This window comes from Marmota monax, unplaced genomic scaffold, assembly GCF_021218885.2.
Source record: "Marmota monax isolate L192 unplaced genomic scaffold, Marmota_monax_Labrador192_F-V1.1 WCK01_AAM20220418_F8-fsc00125, whole genome shotgun sequence".
NCBI classification, from domain to species: Eukaryota; Metazoa; Chordata; class Mammalia; order Rodentia; family Sciuridae; genus Marmota; species Marmota monax.
The window spans coordinates 12,413,337-12,433,262 of NW_026695235.1; the positions used below are offsets into that span (position 1 = coordinate 12,413,337).

Consider the following 19,926-nt stretch of genomic DNA (forward strand, 5'->3'; position numbering starts at 1 on the left):
TGCCCTGCTGGGTGGACAACTCCCCAGCAGCAGGGGCTGCCCATGAGTTGGTAAGCAAAGGGCATTGTGGGGCAAACAGCAGGTCCATTCGTGTGCCCAGGACTGCAGAGCACCCGGCAGCATTGCCCACTTGGGGTGCCTCCCCTCCAGCCCTGCCCTGCTGTGTGGTCCACGAGGCTATCTCCGTGCTCCTCTCCGTCCTCCCTGGGGAATCCCACTAGTCCTCGGAGGCTGGTTGCATATGCCACTTCTGCCATGTGGTCCCCTAGACCACCCAGCTGAGAAGTAGTAGCCCCTGCACATGTGTCCTCTGCTCTTATCTCCGTGGCCACTGCCCTGTGGCTGGGGCTCAGCAGGTGTCGGTCCTGCTCGTTACAAGCTCTGTTGAGCCTGGGACCAAAGCAGTGTCACTTTCTATGTCAGGCAATCTGGCTGCCACTTACAAGCCGACACAGAAGGAGCCGTGTCCCGTGGTGGGAAAGAAGAGGAGCAGGGTGCAGAATCAGACGTGACACAATAATGTCACCCCAGGCCCTGTGGTTTGCCCAGGTGTGGTCACTGCGAGTGCCTGTACACCAGCCTGGCTCCTCTCCAGATAAGAGCCACAATTCTCCCCAGGTGGTGACAGGGACAGGTCCTTGAGGGTGAGAAATCTGCCACCAAGCTCACCTCATAGCTTTGTGGCCAGTTCTCTGAGTACTCCTGGTGCTTCACAGGCGTGTCCAGTTCACTGCCGCTGGGTCTGATGGTGCAGGGTGGGCTTTCCACGGTCCCAGGTCTCTCATCCATTCAACCAACCTCAGACGGAAAACATTTGAAAAAAGACATTCCACCTGCCTGAACACTGCAGCTTTGCTCTTGTCTTCATGTCTTAACCATACAGTGCAACGACTATGTATATAGCGTTTACATTGCATCAGGTGTCATAAATAACCCAGCTGACTTAAAGCACACAGGGGATGGCGAGGTTCTGTGCAAATGCTGCCCATTTTGTCAAAGGGACTTGAGTGTCTCTGGTTTTATGGGAGTCTGGGAACCCACCCCCCATGGATACGGGGGCCACTCTGTAGGAGAGGGTAAGGGGTCCCACAGGCAGGGTCCCGACAAACCCAGTGAGGATGCACGACTGCTCCCAAAAGCTGGCTTGGCTCAGAGGTGGAACAAGAGAAGCCCCATCCCTTGAGGCAGGCGGGTCCCAGGAGAAAGGGGCTGTGGATTGGGGCCAAGGAAGGCAGTGAACACTTGCTTCTGGGTCCCCTAGGCCATACCACATGTTCAGTGACCCACTGAGACTCGAGGGCCTCTGTGGTTGTGGTCAGGGCTGAGGTTCCTATCAGCAAAACTCCCTGCTCCAGAGGTGAGTGGGAGCAACTTGTGGATAGTTGGCCGCAGCCCAGGTGGGCACTGGGCTGGTCAGGTAGCTCTTGCCAGCAAACACCCAAATCGCCGACTCCCAGAAGGAAATAGGTGTTCCACACGAACCACGTGGTGTGGGAGCAGGCTGGCCCCCATGAACACGGGGGCTGGGGCCAGTTCCCAGAGCTAGCCTGGGGGGCAGGCCCCTAGAGATGGCCGAAGGCCTGCTGCCTGAGCTCTCTCCTGCAGTCTCTCTGCCGTCTCAGTCAGGGGGCCAGGTGCTCTGCACTGCCCTGCCCTAGGAGTGGATCAGAGCTCCCTCTGTTCTGCAGACAGACAGGAGCGGAGGAGCTGTGCCCGTCCTTCCCAGCACACAGCTGGGGGACACGTCTGTTGATGTGCCTGGAATGTTTCCACCCCCTCCTGACGGCCCTCAGCTGGGCACCACGTGTCTCCTGTCCTTCTGCACCTCTGCCCCTCATCTGCATCTCTCCCTCCTGTTTTGTCACGGCTGCCTCTGACCTTGGGCATGCCTCCTGACACCAGCAAACACAGAGGCTGAGGTGGGGCTCTGGAGGGTCTCTGACCACTTAATGTGGTCTACAGTCCTGGTGCAGCTCTCTGCTCTAGCCCCCTGGGGAACACCAGGGATGAGCTCTAACCTCCTCAGAGGCCAAGAGCCTCTGGGTCCTCATCCCAGGGACCTGTTCCTGCCTTGACCAGGACACCATCCGTAGAATGAGGTCCTGTGGGTGTTGGCCAAGATCCTCGCAGGCCTAAACCTGCCCCATCTACCTTGGTCTCTACATTTTGCAGGGTGGCGGCCAGGAGTGTATTAATTTCCCATTGTAATGATGGGAAAATTGAGAGTCAGAAACGCCCAGGACCCCATAGTGGACTGGGGGCAGGACCTGGTTCTGTTTCTCCCGGTTTAGTTGGTTCAGTCGGCTCACCCTGTGCTACGTGGGTCCGGTTTCATCTGGGTTAGGTTTTTTTCTTTGAACTCTGTATTTAGTTAACTAGGTCATTTGTTAGCAGCAAAATCAGAAATGTAAAATATATGTTGATTCTCAATTTAATGAGATATAAAGAGCAGTGAGTTGATCTCTTCTTGCTCTGGAAACCCTAATGAATAGCAGGAAAGGAGTAAAAGATTCCGTCTTAACCTGAAGCTCTCCTGAGGGAGGATCCTGGCCTGGGGTGGGGGGGGTCGCGGCTCCTGGCTGCTGGCAGGAGGGGTGCGGTTCCCTCCCTGCCGGGCCCTGCTGATGCTGTCTGGCTGGAGGCAGGGAGCCTCCGTGCTGCTGGCCACGTAAGTCCTGGCCCTCCCTGGGCCCTCTATCCCCAGGGAGCAGGCGCCTCACTCCTGCTGGTGGCTGTCTTTGCAGGAAGGTGGTATGTGAGTGTGGCTACACGCGGGAGCAGCACGTGGAGGAGGCCACCAAGCCCCACATCTTCCAGGGCAAGGAGTGGGACCCAAAGAAGCACGTGCAGGAGATGCCAACAGACGCCTTTGGTGACATCGTCTTCACGGGCCTGGGCCAGAAAGTGGGGAAGGTTGGTTATGCCACTCTGGTGCACCTCACTGGGCGGAGCAGGGTGGCCCAGTGGTGACCCGTGGGTGAGGGTGGGAGCCCCCCACACCCCGGGGGACGGGACGGCAAGGAGGGGCAGCTGGAGTGGTGTGGCGGAGTTACGGCTGGGTGACCCTGAACGGTGTTTTCGTCAGGGTATGCAGGCAAACGTGGGGTGTGCTAGTGAATGGTGGTGAGGGCGTGGGAGGGCAGGGCAGGCCGGGGACTCGGAAGGCCCCGCATTGGAAGCAGAGGCCCTGGGCAGGGCAGAGCAGAGTCCAGCTGAGCCTTGGGGCCTGCACAGGCCAGGAAGGACTGTTGGGGGCAGCCCTGCCCAGGCCAGGTTCTGCAAGACCTCCACCTCAGTGTGGTGCCCACCGAATCCAGGCTCAGCCATTTGCAATCCAGCAAGGCTTCCAGAAGCTTCTGATGTAGCATTCACCCCCCCTGCCCTGCTGGGATGGATGCTGGTGCCATTCATTTTTTTGCTGGGGTTCTGGAACCCCTGGGTTTCTTCATGGTTGGGTGTGGTCCTTCCCCTTGAATACCCTGAGTGTCCCTCATGGTGATGTCCGCTTGGCTGAAGATGTTGAGCAGGGAGTTCCAGGCCAGGGACCATGCAGCCTGGGCTTCCTGGGCAGCCGCCAGCTCCTTAGCCACCCTGCATCCCAGTGTCACATGTGGGTATTCCCAGTCCCCTGCTCGTCTGTCCTTACGTCACGGGGAAGGCAGTCCCGATGTCTGGCTTCTGTGAGGACAAGAGGCATGGAGAGGCCCACCTGTCACTCACAGCCACGGAGGGCAGCAGCGACAGGGGGTGGATCTGAGCTCAGCTGAGCCTGAGCCAGTGTCCTAACCCAACACCCTCCTGGCTCCAGGCTCCTCCTTGCAGCCTCTAACAGGGACAGTCACCAGCCAGGGACAGTCAGTGATAGGAAATGCTGCTTGTGGCAGTGAGTGAGAAGCCTGGAGGTACAGGGGACTGGGTGAGGCCCTGTCTCCAGCTCTGAGTGTCCAGAGAGTGGCTCCACAGTCCTCTGGGGCCATGTGGTTCAAGTTCCAGGAGTGAGTGGCCATGGGCCTGCCCTGGGCCTGCTCTGCTCTGTGGGCCAGCTGCTCTGAGGGGTGGCAAGCAGCGACCACTGTGGTGTCCGTTAGAGCTTCAGTTGCAATGTGTGACCTGTTTGCTTTGGGGACACCCTTGGCATCTGAGTCCCCAACCACTGAGCCCCAGCCCCAGCCCCACAGACACTTTTCTTGCTGGGTCTGAACCAAGGTGCACGGTGTCCCCTGCCCAGTGGGGTCTCTCAGGCACTGCCTGTGCCAACGGGTGCTCCTGCCCCTCTCGCTGTGCCGTGGGGCCCTGGGGCGTGGTCGGGCGGGCCACGGCAGCCCCATGCCGTGTCCAGTGCGAGGCTGCCACCACTGCAGCAGGCGCCCCTCCTGTCCTCTGCTCCCCTGCAGTACGTCCGGGTCTCCCAGGACACACCATCAAGCGTGATCTACCATCTCATGACCCAGCACTGGGGCCTGGATGTCCCCAACCTTCTCATCTCGGTGACTGGCGGAGCCAAGAACTTCAACATGAAGCTGAGGCTGAAGAGCATCTTCCGGAGAGGCCTGGTCAAGGTGGCGCAGACCACAGGTGGGCACTGAGGCCCCGTCTGCGGCACTGGGGGTGGGCAGGTCGACAGGGCTGTGCTGGAGGGCCGGGGCCCCGGGACAGAAGAGCTCCCGGTGGCTGAGTCCCCATCCCAGGTCAGGTCGACTCCCCCAACCCTCAGTTGTCCATATCTCTCCCTCATGTCCAGCTGCTCTGGGCTGGCCTTGGGGCCAGGGCTGGCTCCGGGTCATAAGCTGCCAGCGATCAAGGCCTTGGAGTCATGAGTATCCTTAGTGACCGGGAGGGGCCGGAGGAGGCCAGAGCAGGTGGGCTGACGTGGGAGTGTTGGCGAGACCCTGTGTTAGTGGGGCTGTCACCCAGGCTCCCTGCAGTGTCGGGGACCAGGGGCTTGCCCTGCCATTCCTCCTGGAGCCCGATCACCTCCTAAGAGTGCACCTGAGTGCCAGCCGAGCAGGGCCCAGCACCACTTGGAAGGTGCGAGACACAGGGTGCCCTGCCACACCCAGAGTTCTGGGCAGGCGGGCCACATGTCCTCCAGGCTCCCTGGTGCCCTGGGTGAGCCGACACAGCTGTGCCTCCAGGGCTGGGGGCCACGGCTCTTCGTGGCTCTGCTTTAGTGGCGGGCGGGAGGGCCAGGCCTGGCCCCGTCTTGGCTACGGCAGTGTTCACGGGGGACTGCGTGGTCTGCACGCGGCGGCGGGTGCTTAGGAGCCGAGTCCCTCCCCTAAGCCCGCGTTTTCTGCCCCTCCCCGCCACCGCAGCTTAGCTCCCGGAGGCCGTCTGGCCAGGCGGGTGGGGTGTTCGGGGCACCAGCCTCTCCAGCCTCTGCGGGCACCTCCCAGGTGGGCAGGCTCTTTCAGCCCGCCCCAGGCCCTGCCCGGCTCGCCTCGTCGCCACGCCTGCTCTTTAGCTCTCGCCACGGCTTCCTCGACGCCGGCTTCCCGGCCCCAAAGCCACAGCCACGTTTTAAAAATACCTTTTTTAGTTGTAGATGGACACGATATCTTTATTTTTATGTGGTGCTGGGGATGGAACCCAGGGCCTCACGCATGTGAGGCAAGTGCTCTACCACTGGGCACAGCCCCAGCCCCCACAGACACATTTTAGGGGTGTGTGTGTGTGTGTGTGTGGATGGGTGTGTGTGGGTGTGTGTGGGGATGAGTGTATGTGGGGGTGTGTGTATGTGTGTGTATTTGTGTGGGTGTGGGTGTGGGTGTATGTGGGTGTGTGTGGGGGTGTAGGTGTGTGTGGGTGTGGGGATGAGTGTATGTGGGTGTGTGTGTATGTGTGTGTGTTTGTGTGTGGGTATGGGTGTATGTGGGTATGTGTGTGGAGGGGATGGGTGTGTATGTGTGGGGAGGATGGGTGTGTGTGGGTGTGTTTGTGTGTGTGGATGAGTGTGTGTGTGTGTTTGGGTGTGTGTGTATATGGGTGTGGGTGTATGTGTGTGTGTGTGGGTGTATGTGTGTGTCTGAGTGTGTGTGTGTCTGTGTGTGTGTCTGGGTGTGTGTGATGTGTGTGTGGCGGTGTGGGTGTGTGGGTGTGTGTGGGGGGATGGGTGTGTGTGTGTCTGGGTGTGTGTGTGAGTGTGTGTGTGTGAGTGTGTGTGTGTCTGGGTGTTTGTGTGTTGTGTGGGTTTGTGTGTATCTGTGTGTATGTCTGGGTGTGTGTGTGTGGGTGTGTGTGTCTGGGTGTGTGTGTGGGGTGTGTGTGTGGGATAGGTGTGTGGGTGTTTGTGTAAGTGTGTATGTGGGTGGATGTGTAGGATTGTGTGTGTGTCTGGGTATGTGTGTGTGTGGGTGTGGGTATGTGTGGGTGTGTGTGTGTGTGTGTGGGTGTGTGGGTGTGTGTATGTCTGGGTGTGTGTGTGTGTGTCTGGGTGTGTAAGTGTGTGGGTGTGTGTGTGTGGGGGGGGTGTGGGTGTGTGTATGTCTGGGTGTGTGTGGGTGTGTGTGTGTGTGTCTGGGTGGGTGGTGTGCAGCAACACCACACCCGGCTTCTCAGCACTGACTTCTGAGGCTCTGGTCAGCACGTCACCCAGCCAGCAGCAGATGGGTCCTTGCTCACGGTCAGCACTGGGTCCACCCACGGCTGTCTCTATTCCGTCACAGGCTGGGCCAGCAGACCCCGCCTGGGAACTGCGGCTTTTGAGGCACAGCCAGTGTGTGCTCGGGATGCTCATCCTGGTATCCTTCTACCTGCCTGCATGCAGTGACCAGGCAGCCACCTGGTCAGATGGACAGTGGACAGGAAGAATGTCCCCTGTAGGTGCCACCGTGAGCCACGTGGCAGTAGGCAGCATGTGTGGTCCTCCAAGGGAACCGGGTGGGGGGATCAGGAGCAACCTCGCTCCTGTCCCTGCCTGGAGACTTGGTCTGCTGATGTGTTGGGGCGCCCCTGAGTGCTGGGAAGCCGGCCTTGCCAGCCCAGAGCACCCCGGGGGTCAGTTTGTGGGTGGTGGGGTATGCATCAGGACTTACGGGGCCTGCCCACGCTGTCTCCTTTCCACAGGAGCCTGGATTATCACGGGGGGCTCGCACACTGGCGTGATGAAGCAGGTGGGCGAGGCGGTGCGGGACTTCAGCCTGAGCAGCAGCTACAAGGAGGGAGAAGTGATCACCATCGGAGTGGCCACGTGGGGCACCATCCACAACCGGGAGGGGCTGGTCCATCCCACGGTGAGCACCTGCTCCTGAGGTGGCCGGCTCGGTGGGAGGGAGGGGCTGTGCGAGATCTCCCCAGACCCTTCAGGGAGCAGGCCACCAACTGGGCAGCAGGGACAGTGTGGCGGGAGGGCAGAGACGGGGCGGGGCGGGAGGCAGGAGGCCGCCCAGACCCCGTGCGGACTCTCTGGGTGTTGCCCTGGCAAGGTGACGTCCTGCTCTGCCTGCACCTCCTCTCCAGGGGGAAAACCCAGACCCAAGTCACTGGACTTGGGCTCCTGGCTGCAGGACTTCGGCCACCTTTCTGCCGGTGCTGAGCTCAGGCTGCCCCTTCCCTGTGGTGGTGGGAGGGTGTGCCCGTGCCCCGAGGCCACCCCTAGATCCCTCCCCTGGGGCTGGTACTGAAGAACAGAACCCTAGCGCCCACAGTCACGCTCTGCAGTAAGGTCCCGTGGCCACAGCCAGGGGCACGGGGCAGAGCCGAGGCTCCGGGGAGGGTCCTTCCTGCCGCTTCCAGCTCCGGTGGCTGCTGGGACCCCTCGGCTGGGGGCTTGTGTCGTCGTTCTCTGTATTCTCTGCAAGGACACTCGTGCTGGCCTTTGGGCTCCACGGAGATAATCTGGGCTCACGACTGTGAAGATCCCTTTTCCAAGGAAGGTGGCCCTGACCAGGGACGAGAGCTGGGTGCCTCTATGTAGCCTTTATGTCCACCCCACACGCAAAATAGATCCACCCTGTGGTTGGGCCCCCAAATTATCAACCCGTTTTAGCATCAACTCAAAATTCAGAACCCCGGCTCCATGTCGGCGGCTCACGAATCCTGTCACTGGCCTCGGGCTCCTGGGGTCCGTTGTAGAAATGAACCTGGACCCAGAGAAGTTAGGTGCCGGCGAGGCCTTTCCTCAGGGACTTCTGCTAGAGCCAGAGGGGAGTCTCACTAGGGTGTCCAGCTGGCTCCAGCAGGGGACAAGGGCACAGCTCCTGCAGCCTCATCGGTGGAGGCAGGGATGCTCCTGGTGTCCTCTCCTGTCCAGGACGCTGTGACCTGCTTCCCTGCTCCCACCCCCGGTGCCTCTGCTGTCTCACACGCCTCCGTCTCCACCCAGGGTGTGCTTTTCCCTGCTGACAGGGTTGGGGGACTCTGGGTCCCTTTGTGAGTGCTCTGCGATGGCCTCCCCCACCACCTGGAGCCCTCCTCTGGGCAGCCTCTGCTACTCCAGGACAGAGTGGACCTGCTCCGCCTGGCTGCAGCTGCATTTCTGCCCACACGAGGCTCAGAGGGCTGAGCGGAGGTCCCAGCCCCCTCCTGGCTGCTGACTTGCTCCTCGGCCTTGAGGGCGGTGCACTCTCTAACCCTAATATTCCAGTGTGGGTGCTAACGCCACGCGTCCAGGGGCCGGCCTGGCTGTCTTGTTCCCCCAGACATGTGCCTCGCTCGGTCCTCAGGGTCCCTGACTGTGTCAGTCCCAAATCTCCATGTCCCTCTCAGGTGTGGTGAGACTGTGGGATTCGTCCTGGGCTAGAGTTCCTCTTCCTGTGAGCGCCTGTGTGGCTTCCAGAACACAGCGGGGGGGCAGGCATTGTGGCCATCATGGGCTTATTCTAAGGGGGCCATGGAGGGAACAAAGGGACCATAGATCCCAATCAATTCCAAAATCCAGCATGGAAAGCGTGCTAGCTTATGAAACCCGGGAATCCTCCATGCCTGGAGGCTCTGCCCAGGGCCTTGGCTCGGGCTTCACCTGGGCACCGTTTTCTCTCCCCCTCCTCCTCCTCCTCCTCCTCCTCCTCCCTCTTTCCTCTTCCTCTTTCTCTTCTCCTTCTCTTCTTCTTAAATATCTTTTAGTTGTAGATGGACACAATAAACCTACTTGTGTATTTGCATGCGGTGCTGAGGTTGGAACCCAGTGCCCACACATGCAAGGCAAGGGCTGCACCCCTGAGCTACAAGCCCAGCCCCTGGACAGCTTCCTGCCCTCAAGGTCTTCATTTCTCCTTCAGGGTCATCAGCCTGCTTTCTGGAGGGTTTTGGGAGTCTGACCGCCTTCTTCGTGTTGTCCTGCCCTCTTCCTTTCAGGACAGGTTTTTACTGATGCACATTTGCAGAAGCCTGGGGGTCTCCTGCGCATGTCGTAGGATTCGGCCTCCTCAGATGGTTCCTGGGTGATGGCTTCTCTACTCCTGGCTTGTGCTGCGTGGTCGCGTGCCCACAGTCACACGCCTGACCCCTGCACCCATGTAGAAGGCTGGTGGCTCCCCCACCCTCTCCTGACAGGGACTCTCTTAATCCTTGAGCTCTGTATGAAATGGAGATAGACCCAGCATCTCCTGAATCGTCAAGTCCTGGTTTTCTGCCTGTCAGTTTTCCCTTCAATTTATCCCCTTTTCTGTGCATTTTATGAGAAGCAGCAAAAAGAAACCAGGCCACACCTTTGACACTTGGCTTGGGGAATTCCTGAGCCACCTGAGGGCATCGTGCACAATTCTGCCTCCCACAGACCCCCAGCGCAGGTGCTGCAGACTCTCTTCCCCCCCAGTTCTGATAAGAAGCTCTCGTTTCCTTTGGAGGCTCCACCCTTTAATATTTACCCTTCTATGAAAGTTCAGAGTGTGCTACGTATGTGTTCCCTGAGACAAGGAAGACTCAGGCCACGCTCCTGCTCCCTCCTGAGCGCTGACCGCGTCCTCAGCACCCACGTCCTTACGATAGACTGTGCCAGGCAGTGAGGCCTTTCCTGTCCTGTGCCTGGACCCTTCCTTCCTCCGCCCCCCACCCAACTCCAGAGCCACGTGCACCTTTGGGGTATTTTTTGTAGCAGCGCCTCACCTCCTGGTCCCAAAGTCTGTGTTTGTTTTGTGTGATGCTAGAACAAGTTACCACAAACCCTAGAGCAGCAGAAAGGGTAGAAGAACTCTGAAGTCAGTGCTGTTTGGCCAGAAGCAGTGTGTGGCGGGGACCCCCCAGGCTCAGGGAGAACTGGTTTCTTATCTCCGGCAGCGCCAGGCTTTCTCTGGCTTGTGGCCGTACCTCTGCCCTTGGCCTCTGTGGCCACATGGCTCCCTCCTGGTCCCTGTGGGTCTCCCTCTGCCCTGCCTTGGAGGAGTGCTAGAGATGGCACTCTGGGCGCACCCAGCAACACAGGTCCGTCTTCCTGGGTTACGTCCTAAGCCGCATCTGCCAGGCCCTTTCTCCAAATTAGGCAGCGTCCACAGGCTCCCGGGATGGGGGCTTGATTTCCCTGGGGGTGCGTCATCCAGCCTACTGCCCCCACCCCAGCTATCACGGTGTGGGACTTCCGCCTGACCACCTGTTGCTTCCCTGGCCACCTGCAGGGCGGCTTTCCGGCCGAGTATGTCCTGGACGAGGAAGGTCAAGGGAACCTGACCTGCCTGGACAGCAACCACTCCCACTTCATCCTTGTGGATGACGGGACCCACGGCCAGTACGGGGTGGAGATCCCCCTGAGGACCAAGCTGGAGAAGTTCATATCGGAGCAGACCAAGGAGAGAGGAGGTGAGGGGAGTGGGCTTCCAGGGCTCCCCGGGCAGAGAGCGCCGGCTGGGCAATGCCAGGGATGCAGCTGGCCCCACTGGCCGTTGGCCTGCAGGGTGCGTGGAGGTGTGATCACGTGACCTGCATTCCTTCCCAGCTCCTTCCCTGCTCCAGCAGGCTGCCTGCTCTTCTCCTGCCCCCTCCCCCCGGGCGGGGGTCCGCGTGGGCCCGCAGCTTGTCTGTGTGCTCTCGGGCAGAACGTCCTACGACCCTCTTACACCACGGCAATCTCAGGTTCAGAGTTCAGAAGGGGCAACGGTCAGGATTCAGAGCTTGACTCGGGGCTCTCGAGGGTGGGATGGGTGGGCTCCAGGACCTTGGGACGCACGTGTAGGGTTTCTGTGAGAGTCGAGGAGGTGCAGAAGGTAATGGGGAGGTCTCAGCGGGTACCCAGGTGTGTGGGGTGCGTGGAGCAGTGGCTTTTGAGCTTCCTGGTGCACCCAGTGTGCTGGCCCCGCCCAGGGCCTCTGACTCCCCAGGTCTGGTGGGAAGAGAACGTGCTCCTCATGATCTCCCAGGTGATTCTGATGCTGCTGGTCTGGGGACACCCACTGAGAACCCCGCTTTACTAAGAGAAGCCCGGGTGGGCGTGTGGTGGCAGGTGGATGGATAGGACTTGCTGCCAGGGAAAGGGATCCCTGTCGTTGCCCCAATCCCCTGGCTGCGGGTGCTGGAGAGCACAGGGACTGGACGAGGGCTGTGGACAGAGCTCCCTGCCTCGGCCCTGCCCGTGCAGGAGGACGAGGGTCTGCCAGGTGTGCCCTCTGCAGGGTGGGCCTGGACTTCCAGGCACCATGGCCGGGCTGCAGAGGAAAGCAGGCAGTCGCAGTGGCCCGCTGGGTAGAGAGGACAGGGCAGCCCAAGGCACCAGCTCTGGTGGCCCCCAGCCTGGCCCTGCCCGCCCTCCGGAGAAAGCCAACAGGAGTTGGCTGGGTGACATGAGCTGGTGGGGAAGAGTGACCTCAACAGAGGGTCGTGCCCACAGGTTCCCTCATGTGGGCTCCATGCTCTGCCTAGGTGTGGCCATCAAGATCCCCATCGTCTGCGTGGTGCTAGAGGGCGGCCCCGGCACGCTGCATGTGAGTACTGGCCGCAGGGCAGGCTGCGGGGCCAAGTCCTGCTGCCGGGGAGGACTGGCTGAGGAGTCTTCGCTGCCTCCTGGTGGGATCATTGGTGGGACAGGGCGATGAGCTGTCCCTGGGAGACAGAAAGGGGGAGTTCACCATGGGCAGGGCCATTTCCAGGTGGAACAGGGGGCACCCAGGGAGGATCCTGGGTAGGAGTGTGACTTGGTGGCCTGGGCAGTAACAGATGCTCCAAAGGGGCCTGGAGCAAGGAGGGGCCTGCTGGCTCTCTGCTCCCCGGACTCCTCTAGGAGGCCAGGGGTCTGCAAGCTGCACCCAGACTCCCTGGAGTGTTTTCAAGGTCCTCGCTCCCACCCAGATCCTGGGCAGCAGCAGGGTAAAGCACACTTGTTAGGTGGCCTTAACAGCTGCTCCTGGACCTTCCTTCCAGAGCCACTCCATGGTGTGTGCTTGGCCTCCTCCATGGACGCTAGCCCACTCCATCTGTTGTAGAAAGGTCTGGATTTGGGGCAAGACTCTGGGGGATCTGTTCATGGCATCATGGAAGATGCCAGTTTTCATTTAGGACCCCCAGGTGAGAACAGAACCCTGGGCTCCTGGCTAGACAGGTTCCTCAGAGCATGCGGTCCCCAGCCCTACCCAGGCTGAGTCCCCTTTCTGGCTCTCTGCCGTCAGGGCCACCCTGTGCTTCTGCACCCAGGGCAGGCCCCATGTGCAGAAGGCATCCTTCTGGAGCAGCCTGCGTCGGGCCCTGCCTGCAGCTGAGCTCACCCTGGGCCTCAGGGTCTCCATGTGGTCCTGGCCTCCCCCGGGCTTTTGTAACCAGGGCGCATGCAGCTTCCTCTGTGGCTTCATGTCTGAGTGTCCATGGGAAAGTTGTGAAGCCCTCTGATTAAGGTGTGAGCCAGAGGCCTCCCTGGGGAGGGGTGCACCCTCAGTGCTCAGGAGGAGCCTGTCCCTCGAGCCTTGGGACACTCCAGGTACTAAATGCTTCCAGTAAATTCCAGCCCCGTAGCCCTCCCGGCAGCAGGCGAGCCCAGCCCCAGTGAGGGCCCATCAGAAGGCACCAGGGCTGACAAGGACTTTGCCCACCTCGTGTGGACTTGGGCCTTGCAGACCATCTACAACGCCATCACCAACGGCACGCCCTGCGTGATCGTGGAGGGCTCCGGCCGCGTGGCCGACGTCATCGCCCAGGTGGCCAGCCTGCCGGTCTCCGAGATCACCATCTGCCTGATCCAGCAGAAGCTCAGCCTGTTCTTCCAGGAGATGTTTGAGACCTTCACGGAGAGCAGAGTCGTCGAGTGGACCAAAAAGGTGGGGTGGCAGGCATGCAGTCCCCAGGCCGACCCCAAGAGGCTGTTGGCCTGGAGGGACCAGGCGGCAAGGGACCCAGAACAGAGTGCAGAGGGTCCGGTGGGTGAAGGATAGAGAGGGAGATCAGACCGTGGGACGCCGGGCCAAAGGAGGACAGGGGCCGAGTCTGCCCTTGGCAGAGAGAGTGTGGGAGGGCAGGTCTCCGCAGGGCTCCAGAGCGCCCTTGCGGCCCACAAGCCTGCCGCGCTGTGCTGGTGCCGGGAGGACTGGAGAGGGAGACACAGGGTGGGCCTCCGCTGAGATTCAGGCAGCAGAGGAGCCTCCCAGGTGACAGGAGTGGGTGGCTGAGGGGTCCAGTCTCTTGGCCACGTAGGTGAGTGAATGGAGTGAGTCTCAGAAGCATCCACCTCCCCAGGCCAGAAGCTGGGCCTTGGGTGGACCCTGAGGAGCTCTAGGTATGCCTTGGTCCATGGCCACACTGTCCTCCACAGGGGGTATGTGAGACAGATCCTGGCTGGTCACCCCTCCCTACCCAGGAAGCCCCTGACCAGCTGGGTCCCACATTAGAACTCCACCTGTCCTCTGCTTCCTGGTGGGATTCTTGGTAGGGGGTGGAGGGTGCGTCTCAGTTCCCCCCAATACCGTGAGGGCCAAGCCGTGCACACCCTCATGTACCCTAGTGAGCCGGGCTGGGAGGGTGCTGGGCCACTCAGGGACAGGTTGCTCTCCAGGGCCTTCCGTGGGGCACCTCGGCTGCACCATGCTTCCTTTGGGTTCTGTGGGCAGCCAGGGCCCACAGACCACAGACCACGGGACACACTGAGTCGACCATGCCGGGCCCTGACCTGTTGAGCGGGGGTCAGGGAGGACACGTTCCAGGACTTGGGCTCTGGGCTGGTGGTTGGGAAGCAGTGCTCTGACTGGGTGACGGGGTGGCACGGTGACCTTGCTTCAGCTTTAGCTCACAGTGACCTTGTTCCGTGCGGTGTTCTGTGAGACTGTCTGTCCCACAGGAGAAAGTCATGAGGTCAGGGAGTGGCGAAGCCGCAGGCTCCCCGACCTCGGGCTCCTCTGCTTCTCTCCCCATGGCCACTGGGAACTGTAGGGCAGGACCTGGAGCTGCTTCCCAGCTGGACCATAAATTATTCAGGCAACTCTGGGAACTGAATCAAATCTGCTGCGGCCAGAAGTGCCTATTCTTCAAATCCACTTTCCATCGCTGACTCAGCCCTGAGAGCGGTGTTTTGCACAAACCTGCCTCAGGCCTGGCCACGGGGTCCCCGTCGTCAGACTCAGTTCAGGGCCTCGGCGTGGGGGTCTGCTCTGCGGGTGGCTGACAGGACGAGGGGACGTGGCACCGACGGCCTGCGCCCGGGGCTCTCTCTGCAGGGGGAGCACCGTCACAGCTGGGGGCCAGGAAGGCTTGCCTTCTGCCCTGCTTGTCTCCTGTGTGACAGAGGGACGTGGGGCTCACCCTTGTGTGTGCTGAGGGCCGGGCCGGCCCACAGGACAGGGCAGCAAGGCTGGTTTTGTTCAGGGAACATTGCTGGGGCTGATGGAGGGGGAGTGTGCTGGGCAGGAAGCCAGGAGGGTTTTGAATTTGCATGAAGGCTGGACGGTGAAGGATGGGGACACACTGGGGCCTCAGAGACGGAGGTTGGGCGTGTGAGGGGACCTGGAGTGGACAGAGTCTGTGCACAGGTGGGCAGTGTGGCTAGGCTGAGAGGGGAGGGCCGGCAGGCACGGCCAGTGTGGCAGTCCTGGGGAGAGGAGGGAGGGACCTCAGGGCCGTGGGGACCTGCTGTCAGATGTGGAGTGCCACCTGGCTGCAGGGTAGGAGATGTTGGATGGACGAAAGATAAAGGTGCTGGTTGGGTGGCTGGGTGTGTGGATGGATGGATGGACACATGGACAGACAGACATTACATAGATGGTTGGCCACACATAGATAGGCACACAAGTCGGTGGATAAACACATGGCTGGAGAGCTAGATAGCGAGACGGAGACGCGGACAGATGGATTGATACATGGATGTGTGGATAGATGGACAGATAAACAGACAGGTGGATGGACAGTAGGTAGGATGGATGGTTGAAGAGACAGGGCGGGGAATGGCTGGGGCTCAGCAGGACCAGGAGGAGAAGCCTTGCACAGCATACTATCTTCTGGAAGACTCTGTGTCACTGAGGTGAAGATGCTTCACGCTTGAGCCATGTTTTCCACCTAATGGCCACCACACCACAATGTGTTTGGTCCTTGCGTCTCTTCACCGTCACCATCTAAGGTGAGAGGAGGCGAATGGTGGCCCGGCTCACACAGCACAGGCAGGGCTTGTGCTCAGGATTCAGGCTCCCTGTTGGGGACACAATTCCAAGTGTCCTTAAAGGAGATAGGACATTCACTCATTACTTTGTATCTCACCTGGACAATTTTTTTTTTTTTTTTTTGCAGATCCAAGACATTGTCCGGAAGCGGCAGCTGCTGACCATCTTCCGGGAAGGCAAGGATGGTCAGCAGGATGTGGATGTGGCCATCCTGCAGGCTTTGCTGAAAGGTGAGGGCCAGGGAAAGTGGGAAATGGGGGAGAGTCCAGATTGCAGGTGCTTGGGATGAGGGACCCCAGTCCCAAGGTGCCATGATGCTCTTCCTCAGTCAGGGGCATGGGCCAGGGAACCGCTGGCCGTGAGCCATGCCACCCCACATTCCTGCCATCGGGAGACTCAGCAAACTCCTGGTGAGGTGACTCAAAGAGACTTACACTGAGACACATCGCAGTCAAACTTCCAGAAGACAAGACAGAATCTTGACGTCATCAAGAAAGCAGCAACCTGTCACATACAGGGCTCCTCAGCAGGAGTGTCTGGGTCTGTCATCGGGCTGGGGTGTGGCTCAGTTGGTGGAGTGCTTGCTGTGCATGCACAAGGCCTGGGTTCTAACCCAGCACAAAACAAAAACAAAAACAAAACACAGATTTCTTATCAGGAGCTACAGAACCAGAAGGAAGTGGAGGGATATAGTCAAAGTACTAAAGATAATGTGTCAACCAAGAATCCTATACCCAGAAAACCGTCCTTCACAGTGAAGGAGAAACTAAGATGTTCCCAGATAAATACAAGCTGAGGGTGTTTGTTACCACTAGATCTGTGGTGTAAGAAATGCTCGGAGAGACCCGCAGAATGGGATAAAAGGACACTGGACAGGACCTCACAGCCATCTGAAGAAATAAAGATTCCAATAAAGATCAATACATGGACGATTATAAAAGCTAGCATTATTGTAATAATGGCTCATAACTGCAGTGACAAAGTTAGAAATCAGTGGCAGAAGTAACACTGGGAAATTCACAAATCTGTGGAAATTAATCAATACACTTTCAAACAACCAGTGAATTGAAAGAGAAATCAAAGGGACATTACAAAATACTTAGAGACCCCTGGAAATGAAAACCCAACATACTGAAATTTCTGGAAAAACAGTGCTCAAGGGGAGATCTTCATCTATGAATGTTACATTAAAAAATCAAGGGGATGTGCTCAGTGGTAGAGCGCCTGCCTAGCGTATGCAGAGTCCTGGGCTCAATCCTCAGAACTGAATAGTCATCTTTAAATAAGAGACCTCTCGAGCCAACAACCTAACTTTAAAACTTAAGCAACTAGGAAAAATAGGACAAACTAAAACCAACCCAAGGTTTGCAGAAGGCAGGCAATCGTAAAAACGAGAACAGAGATCAACGTCCCAGAGAACAGAAACAACGGAGAACACCAAGGAGATCAAAAAGAACAACAAAACCGATGCCCCTGTAGTTAGGTGGACTAAGGAAAAGAAAGAAGGCTCAAATCGCTGAAATCGGAAATGAAAGTGAGGACATTACCACCAAGACGAAGGGTCGCGTTGGTATGAGCAGACATACACCAACTGATCGGATGACCTAGATGAAGTGGACACAGTCCTGAAAACACAAAACCTACCAACACTAGACCACGAGTAAATAGAAGACCCGAGTGGACCTATCACCAGAAAGGAGATTGAGCCAGTGGCAGAGGTCTCCCCAGGAAGAAAATCCCTGGATTTGGTGGTCTCACTGGTGAGTTAGCCAAACATTTAAAGAAAAACTGACACCAATCCCTCCTAAACTTTTCCAAAAAATTAAAGAGGAGGGAAGACATCCTAACTCATTCTGTGAGGTCAGCGTTACCTTAATCCAACTCCAGACGAAGATGCTGCAAGAAAGAAAAGTACACAACAACAATCTTCAGCAAGGGTGCTAGGATCCACTCTTGTCATAGACAGACCTTGTCATGCAAGACCCCAACTGTGAGGCTCCTGGAGGAAGTCAGAGCAAAAGTGTCATGACATCAGATTTGGCAGTGATTTCTCGGAAATGATCCCAACGGCTTAGGAAACAAGAAGAACAGACAAACCTAGCTCATGAAAACGAGAAACCTGGTGCGTCAAAGGTCACTCTCCACAGTGAGAAGGTGATCCACCCAACAGGAGAAAATTCTCACATCCTACGTCAATGAGGGACTGATGGCAGGTTACAAAGGGAACTCGTACAACTCAACAATCAAAAAATCCAATTAAAAAAAGAGACACCAGAACAGGGCACGGTGGCACACACCTGTAATCCCAGCAGCTTAGGAGGCTGAGGCAGGAGGACCACAAGTTTAAAGCCAGTCTCAATGACTCTTACTCTCAGGAAAATGACTACATGATCCACCCGATTCAGGAGTCAAAGATCATTCCTTCCCAAGGCACCCGGCAAAGCTCAGGGCTGAGTCAGGAGTGGACACTGCCCAGGCACACGCACGGACAGAGGGCATGTTCCCAGCACTGGACGAGACCACGCCCACGTGCATGGCTGCATATCACAGACGCAGGTGGGACGTTACTGACCCAGCTCAAAATAAAAAATACAGAGGGCTGGGGTGTGGCTCAGTGGTAGAGCACACTTGGGTTTAATCCCTAGTACCAAAAAATAAAAAACAAAAAAAATAAAGACACTAGACTGGAGCAGACTGCCTCCACAGAAGGCATGTGTGTAATAGATGTGTGACATGGTGCTTGGCATCTCGGGTCACTAGGGACGTGCACATTCCAGATTTCTGCAAGAGACCATCCTGCATGCTTTAGGGTAGTTGCTGTTAAAAACAAAGCAGGAAGGGCTGGGACTGAGGCTCAGTGGTGAGCGCTTGCCTGCACGTGCAAGGCCCTGGGTTCAAGGCCCTGCACCACATAAAACTAACTAAATAAAATAAAGTTAAAACAACACAAAGCAGAAGGCAGCACTGGTGAGGCTGTGGAGATGGAGCCCTGTGCCCTGCAGGTGGCTGCAGAGGGTGTAGCCGCCATGGAGAGCAATACAGCAGGTCCTCGAAACTCCAAGCCCTCGAGCAACTGGGGGCACACCCAAAGGACCTCAGGAGGCCTTCAGGAGGGAGCCCATGTGCCCACCATCACAGTGGCTCTGTCCACAGTAGCTAGGGGGCAGAGACAGCCCAGTGTCCACTCATAAGTGGAAAGATAAGCAGTATGTGGCCCGTCCACCCAATGGAACAGTATTCAGCCTCAAAAAGGAAGGCGTTTCTGGCACCTTCTACCACACGCGGGGACCTCAGGGCAGGCTACCGAGGGATCGTAGTCATAAAAGTACCAATGCCACGTGCGTCCAGGTCCACGAGGGAGCTGGAGTCTCTCATCCAGAGTCAGCGGAATGGGTGCCACCCAGAGGGGGGCAGGGAGGGGACGGAGCTCCAGCTTCCAGGATCAGAGGGTCTGAGGTGGGTGTGTGCGGGTGCCCGGCATCGTGGGTGAGCTGGGCACCACTGAGCCGCACACTCGCAGCACTAGGATGCCAGGCGCTGTCTTGTGTGTTCAGCCACATGGAGAGCTCCGGCAGCTGGGTGACGCTTCTGTCCTGTCTCGCTGCTCTGCTCCGAGCGCCGATCCTGCGGGCCGCCGCCGTGTGCGCGGCTGGCTCCTTTCCCTGCGGCGCAGGAACAGTGCTTTCCCGAGGCTGTGACTACTCCACGGTTGCTTTCCCCACTCATCGGTGGGTGGATATTCAGGCGGTCTCCAGTTTGGGGCTGTTGGTTTTCGCTTCCCTGGGCAGAGGGGCCAGGAGAGGGACCCATCGTCACAGTGTTTTTACTGACAGACGCAGGGGTTGTGTGTAGGGCGAGGCGAGGCTCAAACTCCCCTTTCTCCTGTGAATAGCGACCCACGCTTCAAGAGTGCAGCAGGACAGAGCAGAGTGCTGGGTGGGCGCTGGTCCCGGGCTGCCAGCGCTGAGTCTGGGCGTTCAGGTGAAGGGCCACCCTCCGGAGGCCCTCGCGCTCCGTGCGCCGTGAGCTCGTCCCTCCCGTCCCTCCCACCTGTGGTGAGGGGCGTGGCTGGACTGGGGTGGGTGTGCGAGGCCCAGAGCCCAACGTTCTCTGGCTCCAGCCTGGAGTGAAGAGAGCTTCCCGGGGCGTGTCGGGGGATCCAGGCGGCTGAGTCACTGAGAGGCAGTCCACCACCCCGTCCCCAGCTCCCCCTCGAGCCCCAGGTGGAGGACTGACCCCTGCCCTCACCCGCAGCCTCTCGGAGCCAAGACCATTTTGGCCATGAGAACTGGGACCATCAACTGAAGCTGGCCGTGGCCTGGAACCGCGTGGACATCGCCCGCAGTGAGATCTTCACTGACCAGTGGCAATGGAAGGTGAGTCCCCTGGAGGGACCGGCTGGGCCCATGAGTCCTCCTCGGAAGCCAGA

The 19,926-nt window shown here is 58.7% G+C and overlaps 1 protein-coding gene across 4 annotated transcripts in view; it reads left to right on the plus strand.

Annotated features, from left to right (window-relative positions):
- Nucleotides 1-19,926, plus strand: part of Trpm2 (transient receptor potential cation channel subfamily M member 2) — a 52,281-nt gene that overhangs the window by 4,198 nt on the left and 28,157 nt on the right. For 3 of the 4 annotated variants that reach the window (XR_009226240.1, XM_046438941.1, XM_046438942.2), the window contains exons 4-11: nucleotides 2,745-2,913; nucleotides 4,395-4,575; nucleotides 7,066-7,232; nucleotides 10,551-10,731; nucleotides 11,788-11,849; nucleotides 12,972-13,172; nucleotides 15,625-15,727; nucleotides 19,752-19,873. Coding sequence is in view for 3 of the 4 variants with exons in the window: in XM_046438941.1 (XP_046294897.1) it covers nucleotides 2,745-2,913; nucleotides 4,395-4,575; nucleotides 7,066-7,232; nucleotides 10,551-10,731; nucleotides 11,788-11,849; nucleotides 12,972-13,172; nucleotides 15,625-15,727; nucleotides 19,752-19,873 (1,186 nt within the window). In the remaining variant the exon portion in view is untranslated. Of the gene's footprint in view, nucleotides 1-2,744; nucleotides 2,914-4,394; nucleotides 4,576-7,065; nucleotides 7,233-10,550; nucleotides 10,732-11,755; nucleotides 11,850-12,971; nucleotides 13,173-15,624; nucleotides 15,728-19,751; nucleotides 19,874-19,926 lie in introns of those variants that run through there. The other variant, XM_046438944.2, reaches the window with a different exon arrangement.